We start from the raw sequence: 19141 nt of genomic DNA, 5'->3' as shown, positions 1-19141 counted from the left end.
TCTGACTCCAAACCCAGCATTCTTTTCACTATACCTCCCTGTAGCCTTACCCTGCAGAAAGACGATCTGTCATTCTCCTGGAATGGGTGGGAATTGTAAGAGAGCAGAGATTATCAAACCCAGAGAATCCATAGTCTTTAAGGTTATCAATCCATAGGGTGATTTACTATTTCCCAGGTAGGCAAATGATTTCATTTCTCTGACCCTTAATGTCCTCGACTATAAAAAGATGATAATTAAATGTGCACTACCTTCCTTCCTGATGGGGTTGTTGTAAGAATCTAATGAGACAATTATGTAAAGTACAAAAACCATTATGCAAATATGAGTCCTTTTTTTGGTTTGGACTTATGATTTCATCAGTGTGGGAAACTATAGGTTTGGAAACTCTCCTAATGAGAACTGAAAATTGTGTAACTTAGAATCTTACTGAGTTGCTTGGGGACACTATGAGATTAAATGCCTTGCTCATCATCACACAAGTCAAGATGTGCCAGAGACTAGGTTTCCTGACTCCAGAACCAGTCCCCAACTGACCATGTCATACTCTTTACTACTACTACTACTACTACTACTACTACTACTACTACTACTACTACTACTACTACTACTACTACTACTACTGCTAGTACTTGATAAGCCTCATTCTTTAGTCAAGTCTCCTCTCATGATGGTCTGGCATGATATGGAGTTGACCCTTTATTCTCAAAATCATAGAATCCCCCCAAAAACATAGAATTTCAGAGCTAAAGAGCTTCAGAAGCCATCTGAGCAGGGATCCCTGCCAAGTGGTCACCCAGACTTTACTTGATGGTCTCCATCAAGGTCTTTAACATTGGGCCAAATTGACAAGATGAAATTTAACAGGAATCAATGTAAAATCTTGTCCTTAGGTTCAAAAAGCTAATGTTACAACAGCAAGATAAAGGAAGGTATATCTTGATATTAGAGAGTTTTAGTGAGCTGAAAGTTCAAAAGATGAGTTAATAATATGATATGGCAGCCAGGAAACAATTACAACCTCAGGATGTAGTAAGAAAGATGGAATGTTAAGGACTAGGAAAATGACAGTCCTGTTGTCAGACCATATCAAGAATATTAGATTCATTTCTGGGCTTAGGCTCAATTTTACGAATGACATTAAGAAGCTGGAAAGTATCCAAAAAGATGACAACCAACACGGAGAGGAAAAACTCAAGTTCTTGCCATGAGGATCGTTGGAAGGAAGTTAGTTTAGGGAGACTTGACGGCTGGGGCAAGAAATGATACCTGTATTCAGGTATTCAAATGACAGTCCAATAGAAAGAGATTATTAGTCTGGTTCTGCTTGGCCCCAGTGGTAAAACCAGGAAGCAACAGGTGGAAGTTTCAGAGGCCAGTTCAAACTTCATATCAGGAAAACCTTCCTAATGATGAAAGCTAAACTGGGCTGTCCCAGGAGGTATAGATTTTCTCGGGGGCAGCTAGGAATACCTGAGTTCAAATCCGGCCTCAGACACTTGACACTTACTAGCTGTGTGACCCTGGGCAAGTCACTTAACCCTCATTGCCCCACAATTCCATAAACCATCCTTTATAGTTCAAATCAAACATTATCTTCTTCAGGAATTCTTTCCTCATCCCATCTATTAGTAATGTTCTCTGCATAATAAAAAAATTTTTTAAATGGGGCAGCTAGGTGGCACAGTGGATAAAGCACCGGCCCTGGATTCAGGAGTACCTGAGTTCAAATCCAGCCTCAGACACTTAACACTTACTAGCTGTGTGACCCAGGGCAAGTCACTTAACCCCAATTGCCTCACTAAAAAATAATAAAAAATAAAATAAAATAAAAGTAATGTTCTCTGCATCTACCCAAACCTCACAGGGCATTTTACCCTGTACCTCTGTGATTTCTTGATCAGGTAATACTGTATATGGGAGTCATAATCTCCCCCTCCTGCTAAACTGTAAGCAACGATTGCCCCACATCTAAATTCTCTATCTCCTCCAGCACTAAGCACTATGGGTGCTTGATCAGTGTCTGTTGACCGCCAGGCAGCAGGATAGATAGTATGCGGCTCCAGAGGGCTCACCCCAGCCCTCAATTAGTTTAGTTTTGTTTTGTTTTAGTGAGGCAATTGGGGTTAAGTGACTTGCCTAGGGTCACACAGCTAGTAAGTGTTAAGTGTCTGAGGTCGGATTTGAACTCAGGTACTCCTGACTCCAGGGCCGGTGCTCTATCTACTGCACCACCTAGATGCCCCTCAATTAGTTTTTAGTAAACCAGCTATTCTCTTTGTCCTCCAGATGGAAATAATCAGGAAACGTCTCCACAAGGATATCCCCCATCACTCAGTGCTCATGCTCAACTTCTGCCCTGACCTCCAGCCGGCCCAGTCAAGCCTTCGGAAGACCCATGGAGAGTTCATTTTCCTCATCGACCGAAGCGGAAGCATGAGTGGAATCAACATCAACCGAGTCAAGGTATCCATGGGCTTAGGGGTGGATTTTGATAGAATATCAAATCAAATTTACCGTATTATTCAATTACATGAACACATCATCATTTATTATCAGGCTTTGTTATAAACTTTCACATTCTTTGCTATTATAAATAAAACAGTTCTGGATACTTTTAAAAATCACCAAAAAACCCATAGCACTTTACAAAGGAGAATCACAGGGATTCAGAGACAATTAAAAATGATTACAGGGGCAGCTAAGTGGCACAGCGGATAGAACACCGGCCTTGGAGTCAGCAGTACCTGAGTTCAAATCCAGCCTCAGACACTTAACACTTATTAGCTATGTGACCCTGGGCAAGTCACTTAACCCCAATTGCCTCACTAAAAAAAAAAAATTACAAATTTTTTTCTCATTAAAGGGAGTATGCATCCAGTCATTCTGTTGATCTCTTTGAGTAATAGCCCTTCATATCTTGTCACACTTTCTATTATGATATAATTGCATATTTATAGGAATATTCAATTACATGAACATCATAATTTATTGTCATACTTTGCTAGAAATTTTCTGGTTTTTTGCTATTGTTAATAAAACAGCTATTGATATATTCTTTTAATTTAATTTAATTTTTGAGGCAATTGGGGTTAAGTGACTTGCCCAGGGTCACACAGCTAGTTAAGTGTCTGACGTCGGATTTGAACTCAGGTCCTCCTGAATCCAGGGCCGGTGCTCTATCCACTGCGCCACCTAGCTGCCCCTTATTGATATATTCTTAAAAACACTGAGACTAGGATGCTTAAAATCCATTAGGACTTTATGATAAGCAGCAACTCACTTCACTTCACTTCACTTCACTTCCAAACACAATAGTGTTAGAAAGGCCAGCGCACTGATGGGGAGAACCATGACATTTCAAAGCTGGAAGGGACTTCAAATGACTTATAGTCAGGTCCTTTCATGAAACAGGACCCCACTTCCATAATCCTGTTTACAACTGGTCATCTAATCCATGCTGGAACACTTCCAGGGAAGAGGAGCTCATGTCTTTTGAGGCATTCCATTGTCAGTCTACAAAGTTGTATTACATGCTTACTATGTGCCAGGAATCATGCTTAGCACTGGAGATACAAAGGAAGGCAAAAAAAAACCATGGTCCCTGCCTTCAAGGAACTTACATTCAAATGGGATATTTGTGAATAAATAGGTACATATAAGGTGCATAATAATAAGATACATATGATGCAATAATAATATTTATATTGTTCTTGAAGGTTTACAAAGCATTTTATGCATAACAACCCTGTAAGTACTATAATTATACCCATTTTACAGAATAGGAAACCGAGGCATAAAGAGTGGCTTGTCTAGGATCACTTAACTAGTAAGTATCTGAGGCAAGATTCAAACTCAGGTCTTCCTAGCTCCAAGTCTTCTACTCTATCCACTGTGCCACAAAGTTGCTACAGAGCAGATGGAAGACAACTCTGGAGGGGAGGGCTATAGAGCCATTTAAGATGAATCTTGAAGGAGTCCAGGGACACTAGGAGGAGAAAGAGAGAGCATTACAAGCATGAGAAACAGCAAGTGCAGCTCTGCTTCTTGGGAAGATATTCCTTCTCCTGAGCTGAAATTTCCCTCCTTGTTAAATACCAACCAACACCCCTCATTCTGCCTGACTCCATTTCTCAAACATAGGATTTAGAGCTGAGATAATTACAATAATAGCATTTATATAGCACTTTAAGACTTGCAACAGGTTTTACAAATATTATCTCATTTGGGGCAGCTAGATGGTGCAGTGGATAAAGCACCGGCCCTGGATTCAGGAGGACCTGAGTTCAAATCCAGCCTCAAACACTTGACACTTACCCTGGGCAAGTCACTTAACCCTCATTGCCCCAGAAAAAAAGATATCAATATCAAGAAAGTGTCACAGAAACCATGACCAAATGTCACTATGACTAGTAGCTTACTTAACACATTTACAGATGTGGGGACCCCTGAGAGGCCTGGTGGTCTCTCCTGCCAGGACTCCCAGGTGGGACTGCATGGGAGTAGGGAAAGGAGGGAAGCCTATCCAGATTGAGTTCAGCCAGTTTGATTGCCAGCAGCTGGTCCTATTCTTCATCTGCTGTCTCCTGGGGGGGAAACATTCTGGGGGACAGGGGAGGGGAAGCTCTAATAGCTATGAGCAGAAGCAATCTGTATGAATCAGCAGAAGCTGCTGTTAAATTAGTGTCTAATGGAAAAATGAAGTGATATTGACTTATTTGGTGGAGAAGCAGAATATATTGACCCAAGCTAGGAAGAGAGATGAAGAGAAAACTTAGGCTAATATTGACAGTGGGGAACGGGGGCGGGGATTGATGCTGCTCCCTGAAACCAGGGAAACTATGTGAACTGAATGTTGTCCTGATGCTTCCTTTCTGGCTCCTCCTCTCTAGATTACTAGATTACGTGTAACTCTTTCTTCCCTTGAGGCCATTGATGGCCCACTTTTTCTCTGAAGCAAGACAGAAGATTGAATTAGTATTTGCATGTCTAGGAGGTTCCATTGTAGGAGGCAGATATTTGTCCCTACCTTTGTTATTCACAGTTCAAACGAAGTAAGGAACCCTCTCCCTCCATTTCACTCAAAATATAGGATCATAGACTATTAGGGACCTTAGAATTCAGAAGGTCAGAGCTGTTATGGATCTTAGACTATGGAATGTTAAAGTACAGAAGGTTAGAGCTCAAAGAATGTTAGAATATAGAATATTAGAAGGGACCATAGAACATAGAATGTCAGATTTGTAAAGAATCGTAGAGATTTTCTAGTCCAATTCCCCTTCCCCCATTTTCTAGATTTCAAAACGGAGGCTCAGAGAAATTAAGTGACTTGCCCAAGGTAACGCAATATATTGATCACAGGCACTGTAACTCAAGTCTCCTTATTTCCATACTAGTGTTTTGTTTTGTTTAACCACAGCATATTGCTGATATAAAATTAGTACAGTAGTCATTCCCTCCTACCAAATATCACACATCCCAGATAGGGGCTAAGAGGGCTAAAAGGATTATGTTCCTAGTGGGTGATGAAAGAAATACTGGTGATCTAGTGACAAGCCATTGAATGACTATTATTGTTTGTCCTTCATTTTTGTTCTTTTCTTTTCCTTTTTTTTTTTGCTGGGCAATGAGGGTTAAGTGACTTGCCCAGGGTCACACAGCTGGTAAGTGTCAAGTGTCTGAGGCCAGATTTCAACTCAGGTCCTCCTGAATCCATGGCCAGTACTTTATTCACTGCACCACCTAGCTGCCCCTTGTCCTTCATTTTTGAAGAGGACCAATGACATCACATGTAATGTCTTGACTTGCACATGAAGTGTGCATTAAGTGAGGCAGAGTTGGGGTAGCTAGATGGCGCAGTGGATAGAGCACCGGCCCTGGAATCAGGAGTACCTGAGTTCAAATCCGGCCTCAGACACTTAATACTTAACTAGCTGTGTGACCCTGGGCAAGTCACTTAACCCCAATTGCCTCACTAAAAAAAATAAATAAAAATTTTAAAAGTGAGGCAGAGTTGCTCAAAGTCATCTCACTTGCTTTTCCTGAATGATCAATGTTAGCGGCAGGACAAAAGTCAAGACCACCGGAAATGGCCTGGGAAGCAAGCAGTGGATGGATGACTTTGCCTGACCAAGCTCTAAGTGTTCCACAATGCCTGCTTTAGCTACCTTTGTGGCTGTTGGAACAGATTGTTCCCATCCACCCATTTCACCAGGAAAATCTTCAGATGCTTGTGGTAGGCATCTCCACAGCTCACCAATGGATTTGAGGCCCACTGGCTGTCCTTAGCCTAGTTTAGCCCAACTGCCTAGATTATTTCACAGGGTGTGGCTGCTATGCATGTCAGTTTCTTGGAGGCACAGGTAAGAGGTGTATGGATCAAGTGGACATCAAAGGTGAATAAGCAGGGGGCAGCTAGGTGGTGCAGTGGATAAAGCACTGGCCCTGGATTCAGGAGGACCTGAGTTCAAATCCAGCCTCAGACACTTGACACTTACTAGCTGTGTGACCCTGGGCAAGTCGCCTAACCCACATTGCCCTGCAAAAAAAAAAAAGGTGAATATGCAGCCCTGAAAAGGGCTTAGCAAGCCCTCACGTCATAGGTGCTAGTTTTCTCTGATCATCCTCAGACACCCCAGTGACTATCATATACTTGTGGTGATTCAAGTGGTCCAAATAACATTGCTAGGAGAAATCTAGAAAGCAGCACTGAAAACCATGAAGTCTTAGGCAAGGAACTGAAGGTGTTAATGGCACTGGTGATGTTTTCATCACCACCACAGATCAAAGACCCAGACTTCAGAAGGGAAAGGTGGATGTGAAAAATGGACATATGGTTGAGAAGGTGGTATTTGAGAATAGGATTTTGGTTTCTGGATAATAGCCTAAAATATAATTATGATAAGCTCCAGGAATGGAGCACATTACCCAGAGCTGGTAAAATGCATTTGTTTAGAGCCTTGGAAATCTAATTAAAAAGACTTTCATTTGAAAAGGAAGTTTGGGAGAGAACTGCCTATGTATATTCACCAAATTAGCCACCCTAGAGAACAGTTATAATTTTAAAAGAATAATAGCACACCCACAGGAGACAACCTCTAAATAAGGACACAGCCATAAAAAAAAAAACCTGGCCTTGGGGGCAGCTTGGTGGCACAGTGGATAGAGCACTGACCCTGGATTCAGGAGGATCTGAGTTCGAATCTGGCCTCAGACACTTGACACTTCCTAGCTGTGTGACCCTGAGCAAGTCACTTAACCCTTATTGCCCCGCAAAAACAAACAAACAAACCCTGGCCTTAGATGTCTACACACAAATACACAAAGTAAATGTAATTAACAAAGATGAACGAGAGATTCTAAAGTACAGAGACATCTTTGCCCTCACTGGTATCACTGATAAATCAGGAGATGAAACCTATGCCTGAAACATGGTACTATGTGATATATGTAATTCAAAAGGGCCAAGACAGAGAAAGGGAGGGAGGGGGCAGAGTAGTGTTCTACCTTAAGAGAATGTTCTCCTGTGAAGAAAACCAGAGAGGAGAAGCACAGTGAAATTGAGGATAAACAGGGAGGAAAATGATAAGAGAATCTTCTAGCTGCACTTTGTGAGTCCCACTGGCCAGGCCATGGTGAACCATATTACAGGATTTGAGAGGACTGTCTATCGTAAACAGGTCAAACAAAACTCATGTTATTTAAAGAGGCAGTCTGGGGTAACAAAGCACTGAACCTGGACTCGGTAAAACCTGGGCCTCAATCCTAATTTAAAGTAAGTATGGATGGGGGCAGCTAGGTGTGCAGTAGATAAAGCACTGGCCTTGGATTCAAGGGCCTGAGTTCAAATCCAGCCTCAGACACTTGACACTTACTAGCTGTGTGACCCTGGGCAAGTCACTTAACCCTCATTGCCTTGCAAAAAAATAAAATAAAAAAATTAAGTAAGTATGGATGCCAGCTGTTCTAACAAGTCACAGTTGCTCTGATCCTCAGTTTCCTCAACTGTAAAGTGGGATTAAGTACCTTCTTCACAGATTGTTGTGAGGATCACATGAGAACACATATGTAAAGTGTTCTGCAAACTTCAAAGCTCTAGTTAAATCATTGTTTTAGTTATTACTGTTTACTTTTTTGACAGGGTTATTAGACTCATTGATCAGGGAAGGCTATAATTATAGTTTATCTAGATTTTAGTAACACATCGGATAGTCTCTTGTGCTAAACTGGAAAGAAGAGATGCAGGCTTGATATAGTTTAATTGAATTGGAATCAGTTGAATGGCTGAACCCAAAGTATTGTCAGGAAGGTCTAGATGTTACCTTGGAAGGAGGTCCCTGGAGACCCACACTGGGCCTTGTGTTGATTACCATTTTTAATGTGACTTGAATAAACAAATGGGTGGCTTGCTTACCAAATTTGTAAATCACACAAAGCTAAAAGATATAGCTAACACTTTCGATGATAGAGTCCAGATTCAAAAAATATCTCACTGGGCTAGAGCATTGGCTCATATATGTGTATATATGTATATACATATATATTTATAAAATAACATGAACTTTAATAAGGATAAATGTAGTCTTATACATAGGTTCACAAAATCAAGCATCAGGAGGCCTGGCTAAGCAGCAGTTTGTATGAAAAAGATCCTACAGCCATAGGGGACTCCAAGTTCAATGTGAGTCAATTAAATTGACATGATATGGCAGGTAAAAGAGTTAATGTTTTTTAGGTTGTATTAAAATAAGTATATTGTTCCGGAAGAAAGAGGAAGATGATAGTTCTACTCTGTCCTTGGCGGATCAGATGTGAAGGATTGTGTTCAATTATGGATATCAAATGATAGTAGGAAATGATAAATTGAAGAGCATCCAGAGGAGGATGACCGAGATGGTGGAGAGCCTTGGGATCATACCAAATGAGCATCCGCTGAAAGAACTAGTAAAGTTTTGTCTACAGAAGGTGCAAGAGGGACACAATAGCTATGTCCAAGTCTTTGAAGGACTAGAGAGGAGTCATTAATATCTTATGCTCTTTGAACCTTATTATTTCAGCACCAAAGGTTCTTAGAAGCTGAGAATTGCAGTCTCCTGAACACTAGAATTATAGAATATCATAACATTAAAATCATAGACTCCTAGAACCAAGGAATCCTAGGACACTAGCACTTTAGAGCCTTAAAATAATTAGATTTGAAGATGTCTTTTTGTCTAGCTTTTCCTCAAAGCCTGCAGTCTTATTATCTGCTTGAATATAGTGATAGGGCACTCACTATCATGCCAAGGCAAGAGTACTCCATTCCATGGTTGGAAAATTGGAATTGCTAGTAACCGTTTCCTCTATTGAGTTGAGGAAAGGAAATGAACTGTTGGCAATGAAAGGACAGGAGGATGGCTAAGCTGTGTCAAACTATGCCAACCAGACATTGACACCCCCACCTCAGCACTCTAATAATCCTTTTCTTCTTCACCCAGGATGCCTTGATACTCATTCTCAAGAGTCTCATGCCAACATGTCTGTTCAACATCATTGGATTTGGTTCTACCTTTAAGACCTTATTCCCTTCCAGTCAGGTCTACAATGAGGTAAGAGACAATATGGCTGACCCCCACCAGACTGAGTAGTAAGGAAGAGAGGGGAAGAGCTGACTGTTAAGGACTCTGTAAATTATTTGTGAACAAGGATCATTTTTCAGGCTTGATTTTTTTTTGGTTCTCTCCAGTGCTTAGCACAGTCCCTTACATATAGTAGGCACTAAATAAATGCTTCTTGACTTGATTTGACCTGAACTGTCTTAGCTAGGTAACACAATGAATAGATGGAGTCAGAAAGAACTGACTTCAAATCCTGCCTTAGACACCAGCTGTGTGACCCTGGGCAAATAGATTAACCTTTCTGAACTTTGGTTTCCCCATCTGTAAAATGAGATGGTGAGACGTGATGAATGGTCTGTAAGGTTGCTTCCGGGTCTAAATCTATGATCAATCATCCTAATGCAGTGGCAACCCAACTAGAAAACAAGGCAAGTGCAAGGGGAACATTTTCGAGGAAACTGTTAAAAGCTATATGGTCCTCGAATTCACAACCCTACTGGCTCTGTCCATTTTAAATGAGATCCATCAAAAATTCTAGGTCCCATGAGGCAACTGGGATGTCAAGGACAGAATATGGGGTTTGAACCTCGATTTCAGTCCCAGCTGCACCACTAACTCGCCATGTGACCTTGGGCAATTCACTGAACTTCTCTGTGCCTGAACTTCCTCCCTTATATGACAGACATTAATCCTTGCCTGCCAAACTCATGGGGTCTATGTTGTCATGATATAATAAGATAAGACGATGACATGTATAAAATACTTTCTCAACTATAAAACAATACATCAATGTGAGCTGTGTGGAGCCTGACAAGTGGTGTAACTTGGGGAGGGGGTGGGAGGGAGGCAATCAGTGGAGCTCCTTCAAGGCACAGCATGGAAGGGTCACAGGGCCAAAGGACCACGGGAAGGAATATAGAATGTTTGAACTGGAAAAGGTCTTGAAATAGAATTTCAGAGCTGGCAAGGGACTTTAAAATCACCTGGACCAATCACCCCATTTTACAGATGAGGAAACACAACTGAGAGAGTTAAAGTGACTTGTTCAGTGTCACCCAGGTTGTAAGACTAAGAATAGTGTGGAAAGGAAGGCAGATGGCGGGGGGGGGGGGGGGGGGGGGAGCAGGAGAATTCTTTGGAGAGGAGGGAACACTGGCCTCCATACCCAGAAACTAACTTGCCTCCTGGAGGTTTGTTTTTGTTTTTGTTTTTGTTTTTTTTCGGGGGGGGGGGCAGGGCAATAAGGGTTAAGTGACTTGCCCAGGGTCACACAGTAAGTGTCAAGTGTCTGAGATCAGATTTGAACTCAGGTCCTCCTGAATCCAGGGCCAGGGCTTTATCTTCTATGCCACCTAGCTGTCCCTGCCTCCTGGAGTCTTAAAGGTCCCAGAGATTTTGATGATAGCTGTTGGCTCCACCTTTTCCATTTCTCTCCTTTTATGTATGCAGCTCAGGGACCTGATCCTCTTGACCTTGGTCTGGACCAGTTCCTGGCTCCTAAGCTTCTTCCATATCATAGGTGGAAGAGGAATCCTGGAAGAAAGAGGAAACCTATCTGACATTCCTCATCCCCCAAGTTTTCTGAGTTAGCTTGTCAAAGCTTGTCAGCCTGCCCACTGGGGGCATATGATACCCTGTGAGCATGAAGCAGTGGAGTTTCTGATTGGAAGAGGCAGGATTTTCTTTTTTTTTTTTTCCTTTTTTTAAAAAATAAAAGTATTTTTTATTATTTTCTAGCTACATGTAAAGATAGCCTTCAACACCTGTCTACATAAGATTTCCAATTTCAAATCCTTCTCCCTCTCTCCCCTCTTTCCCCCCTGCCCCCAGACAGCAGGCAAGAGGCAGGATTTTCTAGGCTCCTCTTAGCTCGGCAGATGAAGGAACTTTATTGCTGTCGGGAATCTACTCCTCCTTTGTCCTTGTCTTGCAGCTAAGATCTGACCACTCCCCATAAGGAAGGGACACTGGCCTGAGAGTCAAAGGATATGGGTTCAAATCCTGATTCTCTCTCTAGGCCATTCGCTTCTTGTGGCCTCCATCTCATCTGTAAAATGAAATTGTTGGGCTGTGCCCTTCCTAAGGTGCCTCTCGTGGGGAACAGTCTGTGTTCTAACGTTCTTTGTTCTAATGTCCCATTTTAACATTCTAACATGGGAGAGGTGGCACAGCATGGTGAAAAGGATGTGGTACTCAGAGGCTGAATACCATCTCTCCTATAAATTATCTGAGTGACCTTGGACATGGTGATTAATTTCCCTGGGTCTTAGTTTCTTCATCTGTAAATTGTGAGGGAGGCTAGATGGTCTTTGAGGTCCTTTCCTACTGTAAATCTATGATCCAATGATGCAATGAAAAAGTCTTGGAAGGGGGCAGCTAGGTGGCACAGTGGATAAAGCACCGGCCCTGGATTCAGGAGGACCTGAGTTCAAATCCAGCCTCAGACACTTGACACTTAGTAGTTGTGTGACCCTGGGCAAGTCACTTAACCCCAACTGTGTGTGTGTGTGTGTGTGTGTCTCTCTCTCATACACACACACACACACACACACACACACACACACACACACACACACACAGAGTCTTGGAATCCAGGCAGAATTAGTCTTAGGAGTCTTAGGAAATGATCAACTTTGGGTGACTCCTAAGGTCTTTCTGCCTTTCCCTCTGTCTCTTTCTCTGTCTCTGTGTCTCTGTCTCTCCCTGGCTCTGTCTCTGTCTGTCTTCCTCTTCTTCCTGCCTTTCAGGAGAGTTTGGCTACCGCATGTGACAACATCCAGCATCTTCGGGCTGACATGGGTGGCACCAACATCCTGTCCCCTCTGAAGTGGATCACCCGGCAGCCCATACATGTAGGCCACCCACGCCTACTCTTTCTTCTCACTGATGGCTCAGTCAACAACACAGGGAAAGTGCTGGAGTTGGTACGAAACCATGCTTTCACCACCAGGTTAGTTGGGAGGAGGGGACTGGGGACTAAGAACCAGCCTTATTTAGGAAGACAACTCTGGGAAGCCCACACAGACAAGTCCTGAAAGTGCACAGGGAGGGTCGAGATTTTTTGTGGTCTTCTGATCATTTTGTAAATTCATTGTATATTAAATTGTGGAATACAAGCTCCTTGGGATCAGAGACTGTTTGGCTCTTGCATTTGTATATAGCGGATGCTAGATAAATGAATGAATCCTTTAATTAATTTAAAAATATTAGCTAAGTGCTTACTATATACTAACCACTGTACTAAGAACTGATGATACAAATACAAAATCGAAGACAGCCTTGCCCTTAAGAAGCTTACCTTCTTTTTTAAAAAATAAAAGTATTTTATTATTTTCCAGTTACACGTAGAGATCCTTTTCAACATTTGTTCATATAAGATTTCCAATTTCAAATTTTTCTCCCTCCTCCCTTCCCTCCTCCCTCCCCTAGATAGCAGGTAATCTGATATAGGTTATATATATACTGTAACATCAAACACATTTCTGCATTAGTCATTTTATACAAGAAGAATCAGAGCAAAAAAGGAAAAACCTCAAAAAAGAAAAACAACAGCATCAAAAACAAAAGAAATAGTATGATCCAATCAGCATCCATATTCTCTTTTTTTCTTTTTTTTTCCTGGATTTGGAGAGCCTTTTCCATCATGAGTCCTTTGGAACTTCCTTGTACCATTGTATTAGTGAGAAGAATCTAGTCTATCACAGTTGATCAACACATAATGTTGATGATACTGTGTACAATGTTCTTCTGGTTCTGCTCATCTCACTCATCATCAGTTCATGCAAGTACTACCAGGTTTCTCTGAACTCCTCCTGCTCATAATTTTTTACAGCACAATAGAATTCCATTACATTAATATACCACATCTTGTTCAGCCATTCCCCAATTGATGGGCAACCCCTCAATTTCCAGTTCCTTGCCACCACAAAAAGAGCAGCTATAAATGTTTTTGTACATGTGGGTCCTTTTCCCTTTTTTATGATCTCTTTGGGAAAAAGACCCAAGAGTGGTATTGCTGGGTCAAAGGGTATGCACAGCTTTATAGCCCTTTGGGCATAATTCCAAATTGCTCTCCAGAATGGTTGAATCAGTTCACAGCTCCACCAACAATGCATTAGTGTTCCAATTTTTCCACAGCTTCTCCAACATTTATTATTTTCCTTTTTGTCATTTTAGCCAATCTGATAGGTGTCAGGTGGTACCTCAGAGTTGTTTTAATTTGCATCTCTCTAATCAATAGTGATTTAGAGCATTTTTTCACATGGGAATAGATAGCTTGATTTCTTCATCAGAAAACTGCCTGTTCATATCCTTTGACCATTTCTCAATTGGGGAATGACTTGGATTCTTATAAATTTGATTTAGTTCCCAATATATTTTAGAAATGAGGCCTTTATCAGAAGTACTGGTCATAAAAATTGTTTCCCAGCTTTCTGCATCCCTTCTGCATTGTTTCTGTTTGTACAAAAACTTTTTAATTTAATGTAATCAAAATCATCCATTTTGCACTTCATAATATTCCCTATCTCTTGTTTGGTCATAAGCTATTCTCCTTTCCAAAGATCTGAAAGGTAGACTATTCCTTCCTCTCCTAATTTACCTATGGTATCACCTCTTATGTCTAAATCATGTACCCATTTTGACCTTATTTTAGTATAAGGTGTAAGATGTTGGTCTATGCCTAATTTCTGCCATACTATCTTCCAGTTTTCCCAGCAGTTTTTGTCAAATACTGAATTCCTATCCTAGAAGCTGAGTCTTTGGTTTTATCAAACAGTATATTACTAATGTCATTTACTACTGTGTCTCCTGTGCCTAGCCTATTCCATTGATCCTCCACTCTATTTCTTAGCCAGTACCAGATAGTTTTGATGACTGCCACTTTATTACTATAAATCACTATAGAGCTTCAGATTTGGTACAGCTAACCCACCTTCCTGTGCATTTTTTTTCATTATTTCCCTTGATGTTCTTGACTTTTTGTTTTTCCAGATTAATTTTGTTATTATTTTTTCTAGCTCTATAAAATAATTTTAGGTAGTCTGATTGTTATGGCACTGAATAAGTCAATTAATTTAGGTAGAATTGTTGTTTTTATTATATTAGCTCGGCCTATCCAAGAGCAATTGATATTTTTCCAATTATTTAGATCTGATTTGATTTGTGTGAAAAGTATTTTATAATTGTGTTCATGGAATTCCTGGGTTTGTTTTGGTCAGTAGATTCCCAAGTATTTTTTATTGTCTACCATTACTTTAAATGGAATTTCTCTTTCTATGTCTTGCTGCTGGGCTTTGTTGGTCATGTATAGAAATGCTGATGATTTATGTGGATTTATTTCAGATCCTGCTACTTTGCTAAAGTTTTTAATTGTTTCAAGTAATTTTTGAGTTGATTCTCTAGGATTTTCTAAGTATACCATCATATCATCTGCAAAGAGTGATAGTTTTGTTTCCTCCTTGCCTGTTCTAATTCCTTTAATTCTTTTTTTCTTCTCTGATTGCCAAAGCTAACATTTCTAGTACAATATTAAATAAAAGAGGTGATAATGGACATCCCTGTTTCACCCCTGATCTTATTGGGAAGGCCTCTAACTTATCTCCATTACATATAATGCTTCCTGGTGGTTTTAGGTAGATATTGCTTACTATTTTAAGGAAAGCTCCACCTATTCCTAAGGAGCTTACATTCTAATTTGAGGGACAATACACCACGGAAGAGTGAGCAGGTAGGGATATTTCCATTTGAAAAATTAGATGTATCTCTGGTGCTGAGAAGTTTTTTTAATCTTACACATGCTAAAGTAAAAATTCTTGCAGCCAGGGCCTGCCTACAGTTCCCTTCCATGGAGGTTTTCGTTTGATTCTCACTGAGTGGTAGGGAGAAAGGGGAAGAGGTGGAAATTACAGCCTCCCTTCCTATCTCCAAAAGGTGTTATACCTTTGGGATTGGTCCAAAGGCCTGTCCAAGGCTGGTGCAGGGACTGGCATCTGTGTCTAAAGGCAGTGCAGAATTCCTGGTGCAAGGAGAGAGACTCCAGCCCAAGGTAAGTTGGAGGGCCACTATGACCCCAGCTCCCTTACCTCCCTCATCTCCCTTATCGTCTCCACCCTGTCCCTTCTAAGAATAACCCTAAGTTGTTGTGACTCTTAAATGCTCATTCATGAATCCATATAATGTACGCTCCTCCAATATCAGTCAGTCAGTTGATACCTATTAGCCTTCACACAAGACAATTTACTGAGAATGCATAAGAGAATGAAACATGTTATGAAACTTCCCCCAAACTGAGGGTGTATTCTCTCCTGTGTACAATCTTAATCCCTGGGGGGAATAGGCTCAAACATATGGCACAAATGTAGCCTTTATGTGGGGTCAAAGGGCACTTAGCAACACTTAATCCTGGGAGTCCTTTTCACTCATCAAAGAGTACCCACCAATTTCACCTTAGGCAGTGATTCCCCGTGGATGAGTTGCTTCTTCGGTCAATTGATCTGGTCCTTTATAGAACACAGATACTACTGTTATTTATTCTGAAGGTCTCTGGATGGACCTTCTAACACCAGGTGAAAATTTGGTCAATTCTATCTCCTCCCTCATTTATCTAAGAAAAGGAAAGAATAGATGCAAAAGAAACAAACGGAACTGAGACATCAAGCATTCATAAATATGTGATAGCCAGGTGGGAGAATCCAGCTCACTGGTGCCCCAACTCCAATCCAACAGTTTGCTCCTTCCCTTCAAGGAAAAGAGGGTTGAGAGCTGAGAGATCACCCCTTATTGTATTCAGGTAGTTCTGCCTCAGTAGCTATGAAAAAGACTCCATCACAGTAGGAACTTCTGAGTCATTTTGACTAACAGGAAGCAATTAGAGAATACCTATGCCTAATCTGAAGTAGGGGTAAGGACCTCTCTAACATCCATGACTGGAATGACCCTACCTCATGTTTCTATGTACTTGCCTGGAGTTCCACCTGTTAAGGCTAAAATTCTAGCTAGTCTGTGTAAAATATCTAATGAGTGGTCACCCATAAATTATAAGCTTTAGCAAGAGTTAAGCTTTTAAGCATTTATTAAGGAGAATAAGAATTTGGTAAAGAGAGAGAGAAAGGCCTACATTCATCTATCTATTAAAGGGAAAGCACATTTCTAGCTCCCCTCTCCACCAGAGTCCACAGGAAAAGAGAGTGAGACAAAGCGCCAGGCTCCCCCTTCTTCCTCCCACCAGCAAACGTCACTTCCTGATGCCAAAGAAAAGAAGCATGGTCTTGCCCTCAGAGATGTTCACCTCATAGCGGAGCTTTTCTACAGTAAGTCTCTAGCAGGTGGCGTCATTCCAATCGTTACACACCTGAGCATGCCCCAAGGTAGAGAGGTCAAAGGAACCACTACACATGCCATTAGTTGATAAACAGGTGCAGTCCTGGATAAAGTCCCATGGTAACAGACTAGTAGGTAAAGACTTTTCAGATATTGGTAACATTCTTAGAGGAACTTAAGTCTGTGTGATATCATGGGGAAAAACCAGGACTGATAATTAGAACATCTCAGTTCTAGTTCTAGCACTGCCCCTACCTGATTTTAAACAAATCATTTCATTTCTCTTGGCTTCAGTATCTTCCTCAGTAAAAAGGAGGGTGTTGTGGGCAGCTAGGTGGCGCAGTGGATAAAGCACCAGCCCTGGATTCAGGAGGACCTGAGTTCAAATCTGGCCTCAGACACAACACTTACTAGCTGTGTGACCCTGGGCAAGTCACTTAACCCCAATTGCCTCACCAAAAAAAAAACCACCAAAAAAAGGAGGGTGTTGTGTTAGATGGTCTCCAGTATCCCTCAAGGTTCTAACATTCTATATTCTTTTTTTTTAATTTATTTTTTTCCAGTTACATGTAAAGATACTTTTCAACATTTGTTTATACAAGCTTTCCAATTTAAGATTTTTCTCCCTCCCTCCCCTCCCTCCCCCCTCCCCTAGACAGCATGTAATATGATATAGGTTTTGTGTGTATATATATATATATACACACATACATATATAACATTAAACATATTTCTGCATTAGTCATAACATTCTATATTCTAAGGTCCATTTTAGCTCTAATGTTCTATGGTGTCTTCCACCTCTGACATTCCATGTTCTGTGTTCTAGGTTCTAAGGTCTACTCCTGCTGATATTCTGTGTTCTAGGGTCTCTCTCACTTCTGACATTCTATATTCTACAATCTCCCCCAGTACTGACATTCTATGCCTTGAGGCCCATTCCTGCTCTGATAGTCAATGTTCTAAAGTCTTTTCCGACTCAGACTGTCCTGACTCTGAGAAGTTAAGAGAAAGATATATTTACACATAAAGATTCTCAAGGCCACTTCCATCATCACCCCGCCCCATATTTCCATGTATTCTGTTCCCCAAACCATGCCTTCTTTTTTCCTGTGCAGATCCCCTGCCAGTTTCTATGCTTATGCATGTCTTTGACTATGATTTCTGCTCCCTACCTCCTACAGATGATCAAGTCTCTGAAGAAGGCCATGGCCCCTGTCCTCAGTGATGTCACTGTGGAGTGGAATTTTCCAGAGAATGCTGAAGTCTTAATCTCACCTATCAGTTCCAGCTCCCTCTTCCCTGGAGATCGGTTGGTGGGCTATGGCATCGTGTGCAACTGTACTTATCCACCCAACTCCAGAATTGTAAGTAGTCAGAGGTAGAGATGAGAGCCTGTTATGACTTGACAACTCCTCTTTGACCTGGATGCATGGCTCCTTCTGCCTAGGTTCTTACTACAACTGTTATCATCCAACACAGAATTGAGCATGGAGAAGTCAGACCAATTAATATACTTAGGAGAGATATATAGATGCCATTGGAAGACATAGAGACATGGACTAGGAATTGGGTGAATGGGGTAAATTGGGTGAATAGATCTTTGCTCTATGTTGCAATCTTGAACAATTCACTTATTCTCTCTGGGTCTGGATTTTTTATCTTTTAAAAGATAGAGCTAGACTGGATTACTGCTAAGATTCTTCTGAAGTTCTATATACTAAGGCTTGGAAAACCATGACCATTCCTGACTCCCTATATTTCCCCAAATCAAGATTTGTCTTCAAATATTTAATCAGAGAATTTTAGAGTTAGAACCTCAGAAGTCCTTTAATAAAACTCATCTATGTCAGTGGAATAGAATAGGTACAAATTACACTATAGTAAATGACTAAAGTAGTTTAGTATATGATAAACCCAAAGATCTAAGCTTTTGGAACAAAAACTCATTATTTAACAAAAACTTCTGGGAAAACTGGAAAACAGTATGGCAGAAACTAAGTATAAACCATCATCTCACACCATATATTAAAATAAGGTCAAAATGGGTACATGATTTATATATAAAGGATGATACCATAAGCAAATTAAGAGTTCATGGAATTGTTTATCTGTCAGATTTGTGGGCAGAGGAAGAATTTAGGACCAAAGAAGATATAGAGAGTAAAACAAAATGTATGAACAAAACTAATGTGATCAAGATTATAAGGGAAACAGAAAACTGG

The 19141-nt window shown here is 40.9% G+C and overlaps 1 protein-coding gene across 1 annotated transcript in view; it reads left to right on the top strand.

Annotated features, from left to right (window-relative positions):
* VWA5B1 (von Willebrand factor A domain containing 5B1) overlaps nt 1-19141 on the top strand; it is a 116641-nt gene that overhangs the window by 58428 nt on the left and 39072 nt on the right. The window contains exons 9-13 of the mRNA XM_043990817.1: nt 2290-2466; nt 9477-9587; nt 12344-12546; nt 15528-15642; nt 18101-18283. Coding sequence (XP_043846752.1) covers nt 2290-2466; nt 9477-9587; nt 12344-12546; nt 15528-15642; nt 18101-18283 — 789 coding nt within the window. The remainder of the gene's footprint in view (nt 1-2289; nt 2467-9476; nt 9588-12343; nt 12547-15527; nt 15643-18100; nt 18284-19141) is intronic.

This window comes from Dromiciops gliroides, chromosome 3 (assembly GCF_019393635.1).
Source record: "Dromiciops gliroides isolate mDroGli1 chromosome 3, mDroGli1.pri, whole genome shotgun sequence".
In the NCBI taxonomy this organism is placed as follows: domain Eukaryota; kingdom Metazoa; phylum Chordata; class Mammalia; order Microbiotheria; family Microbiotheriidae; genus Dromiciops; species Dromiciops gliroides.
This window is presented reverse-complemented; position numbering and strand designations above follow the sequence as displayed.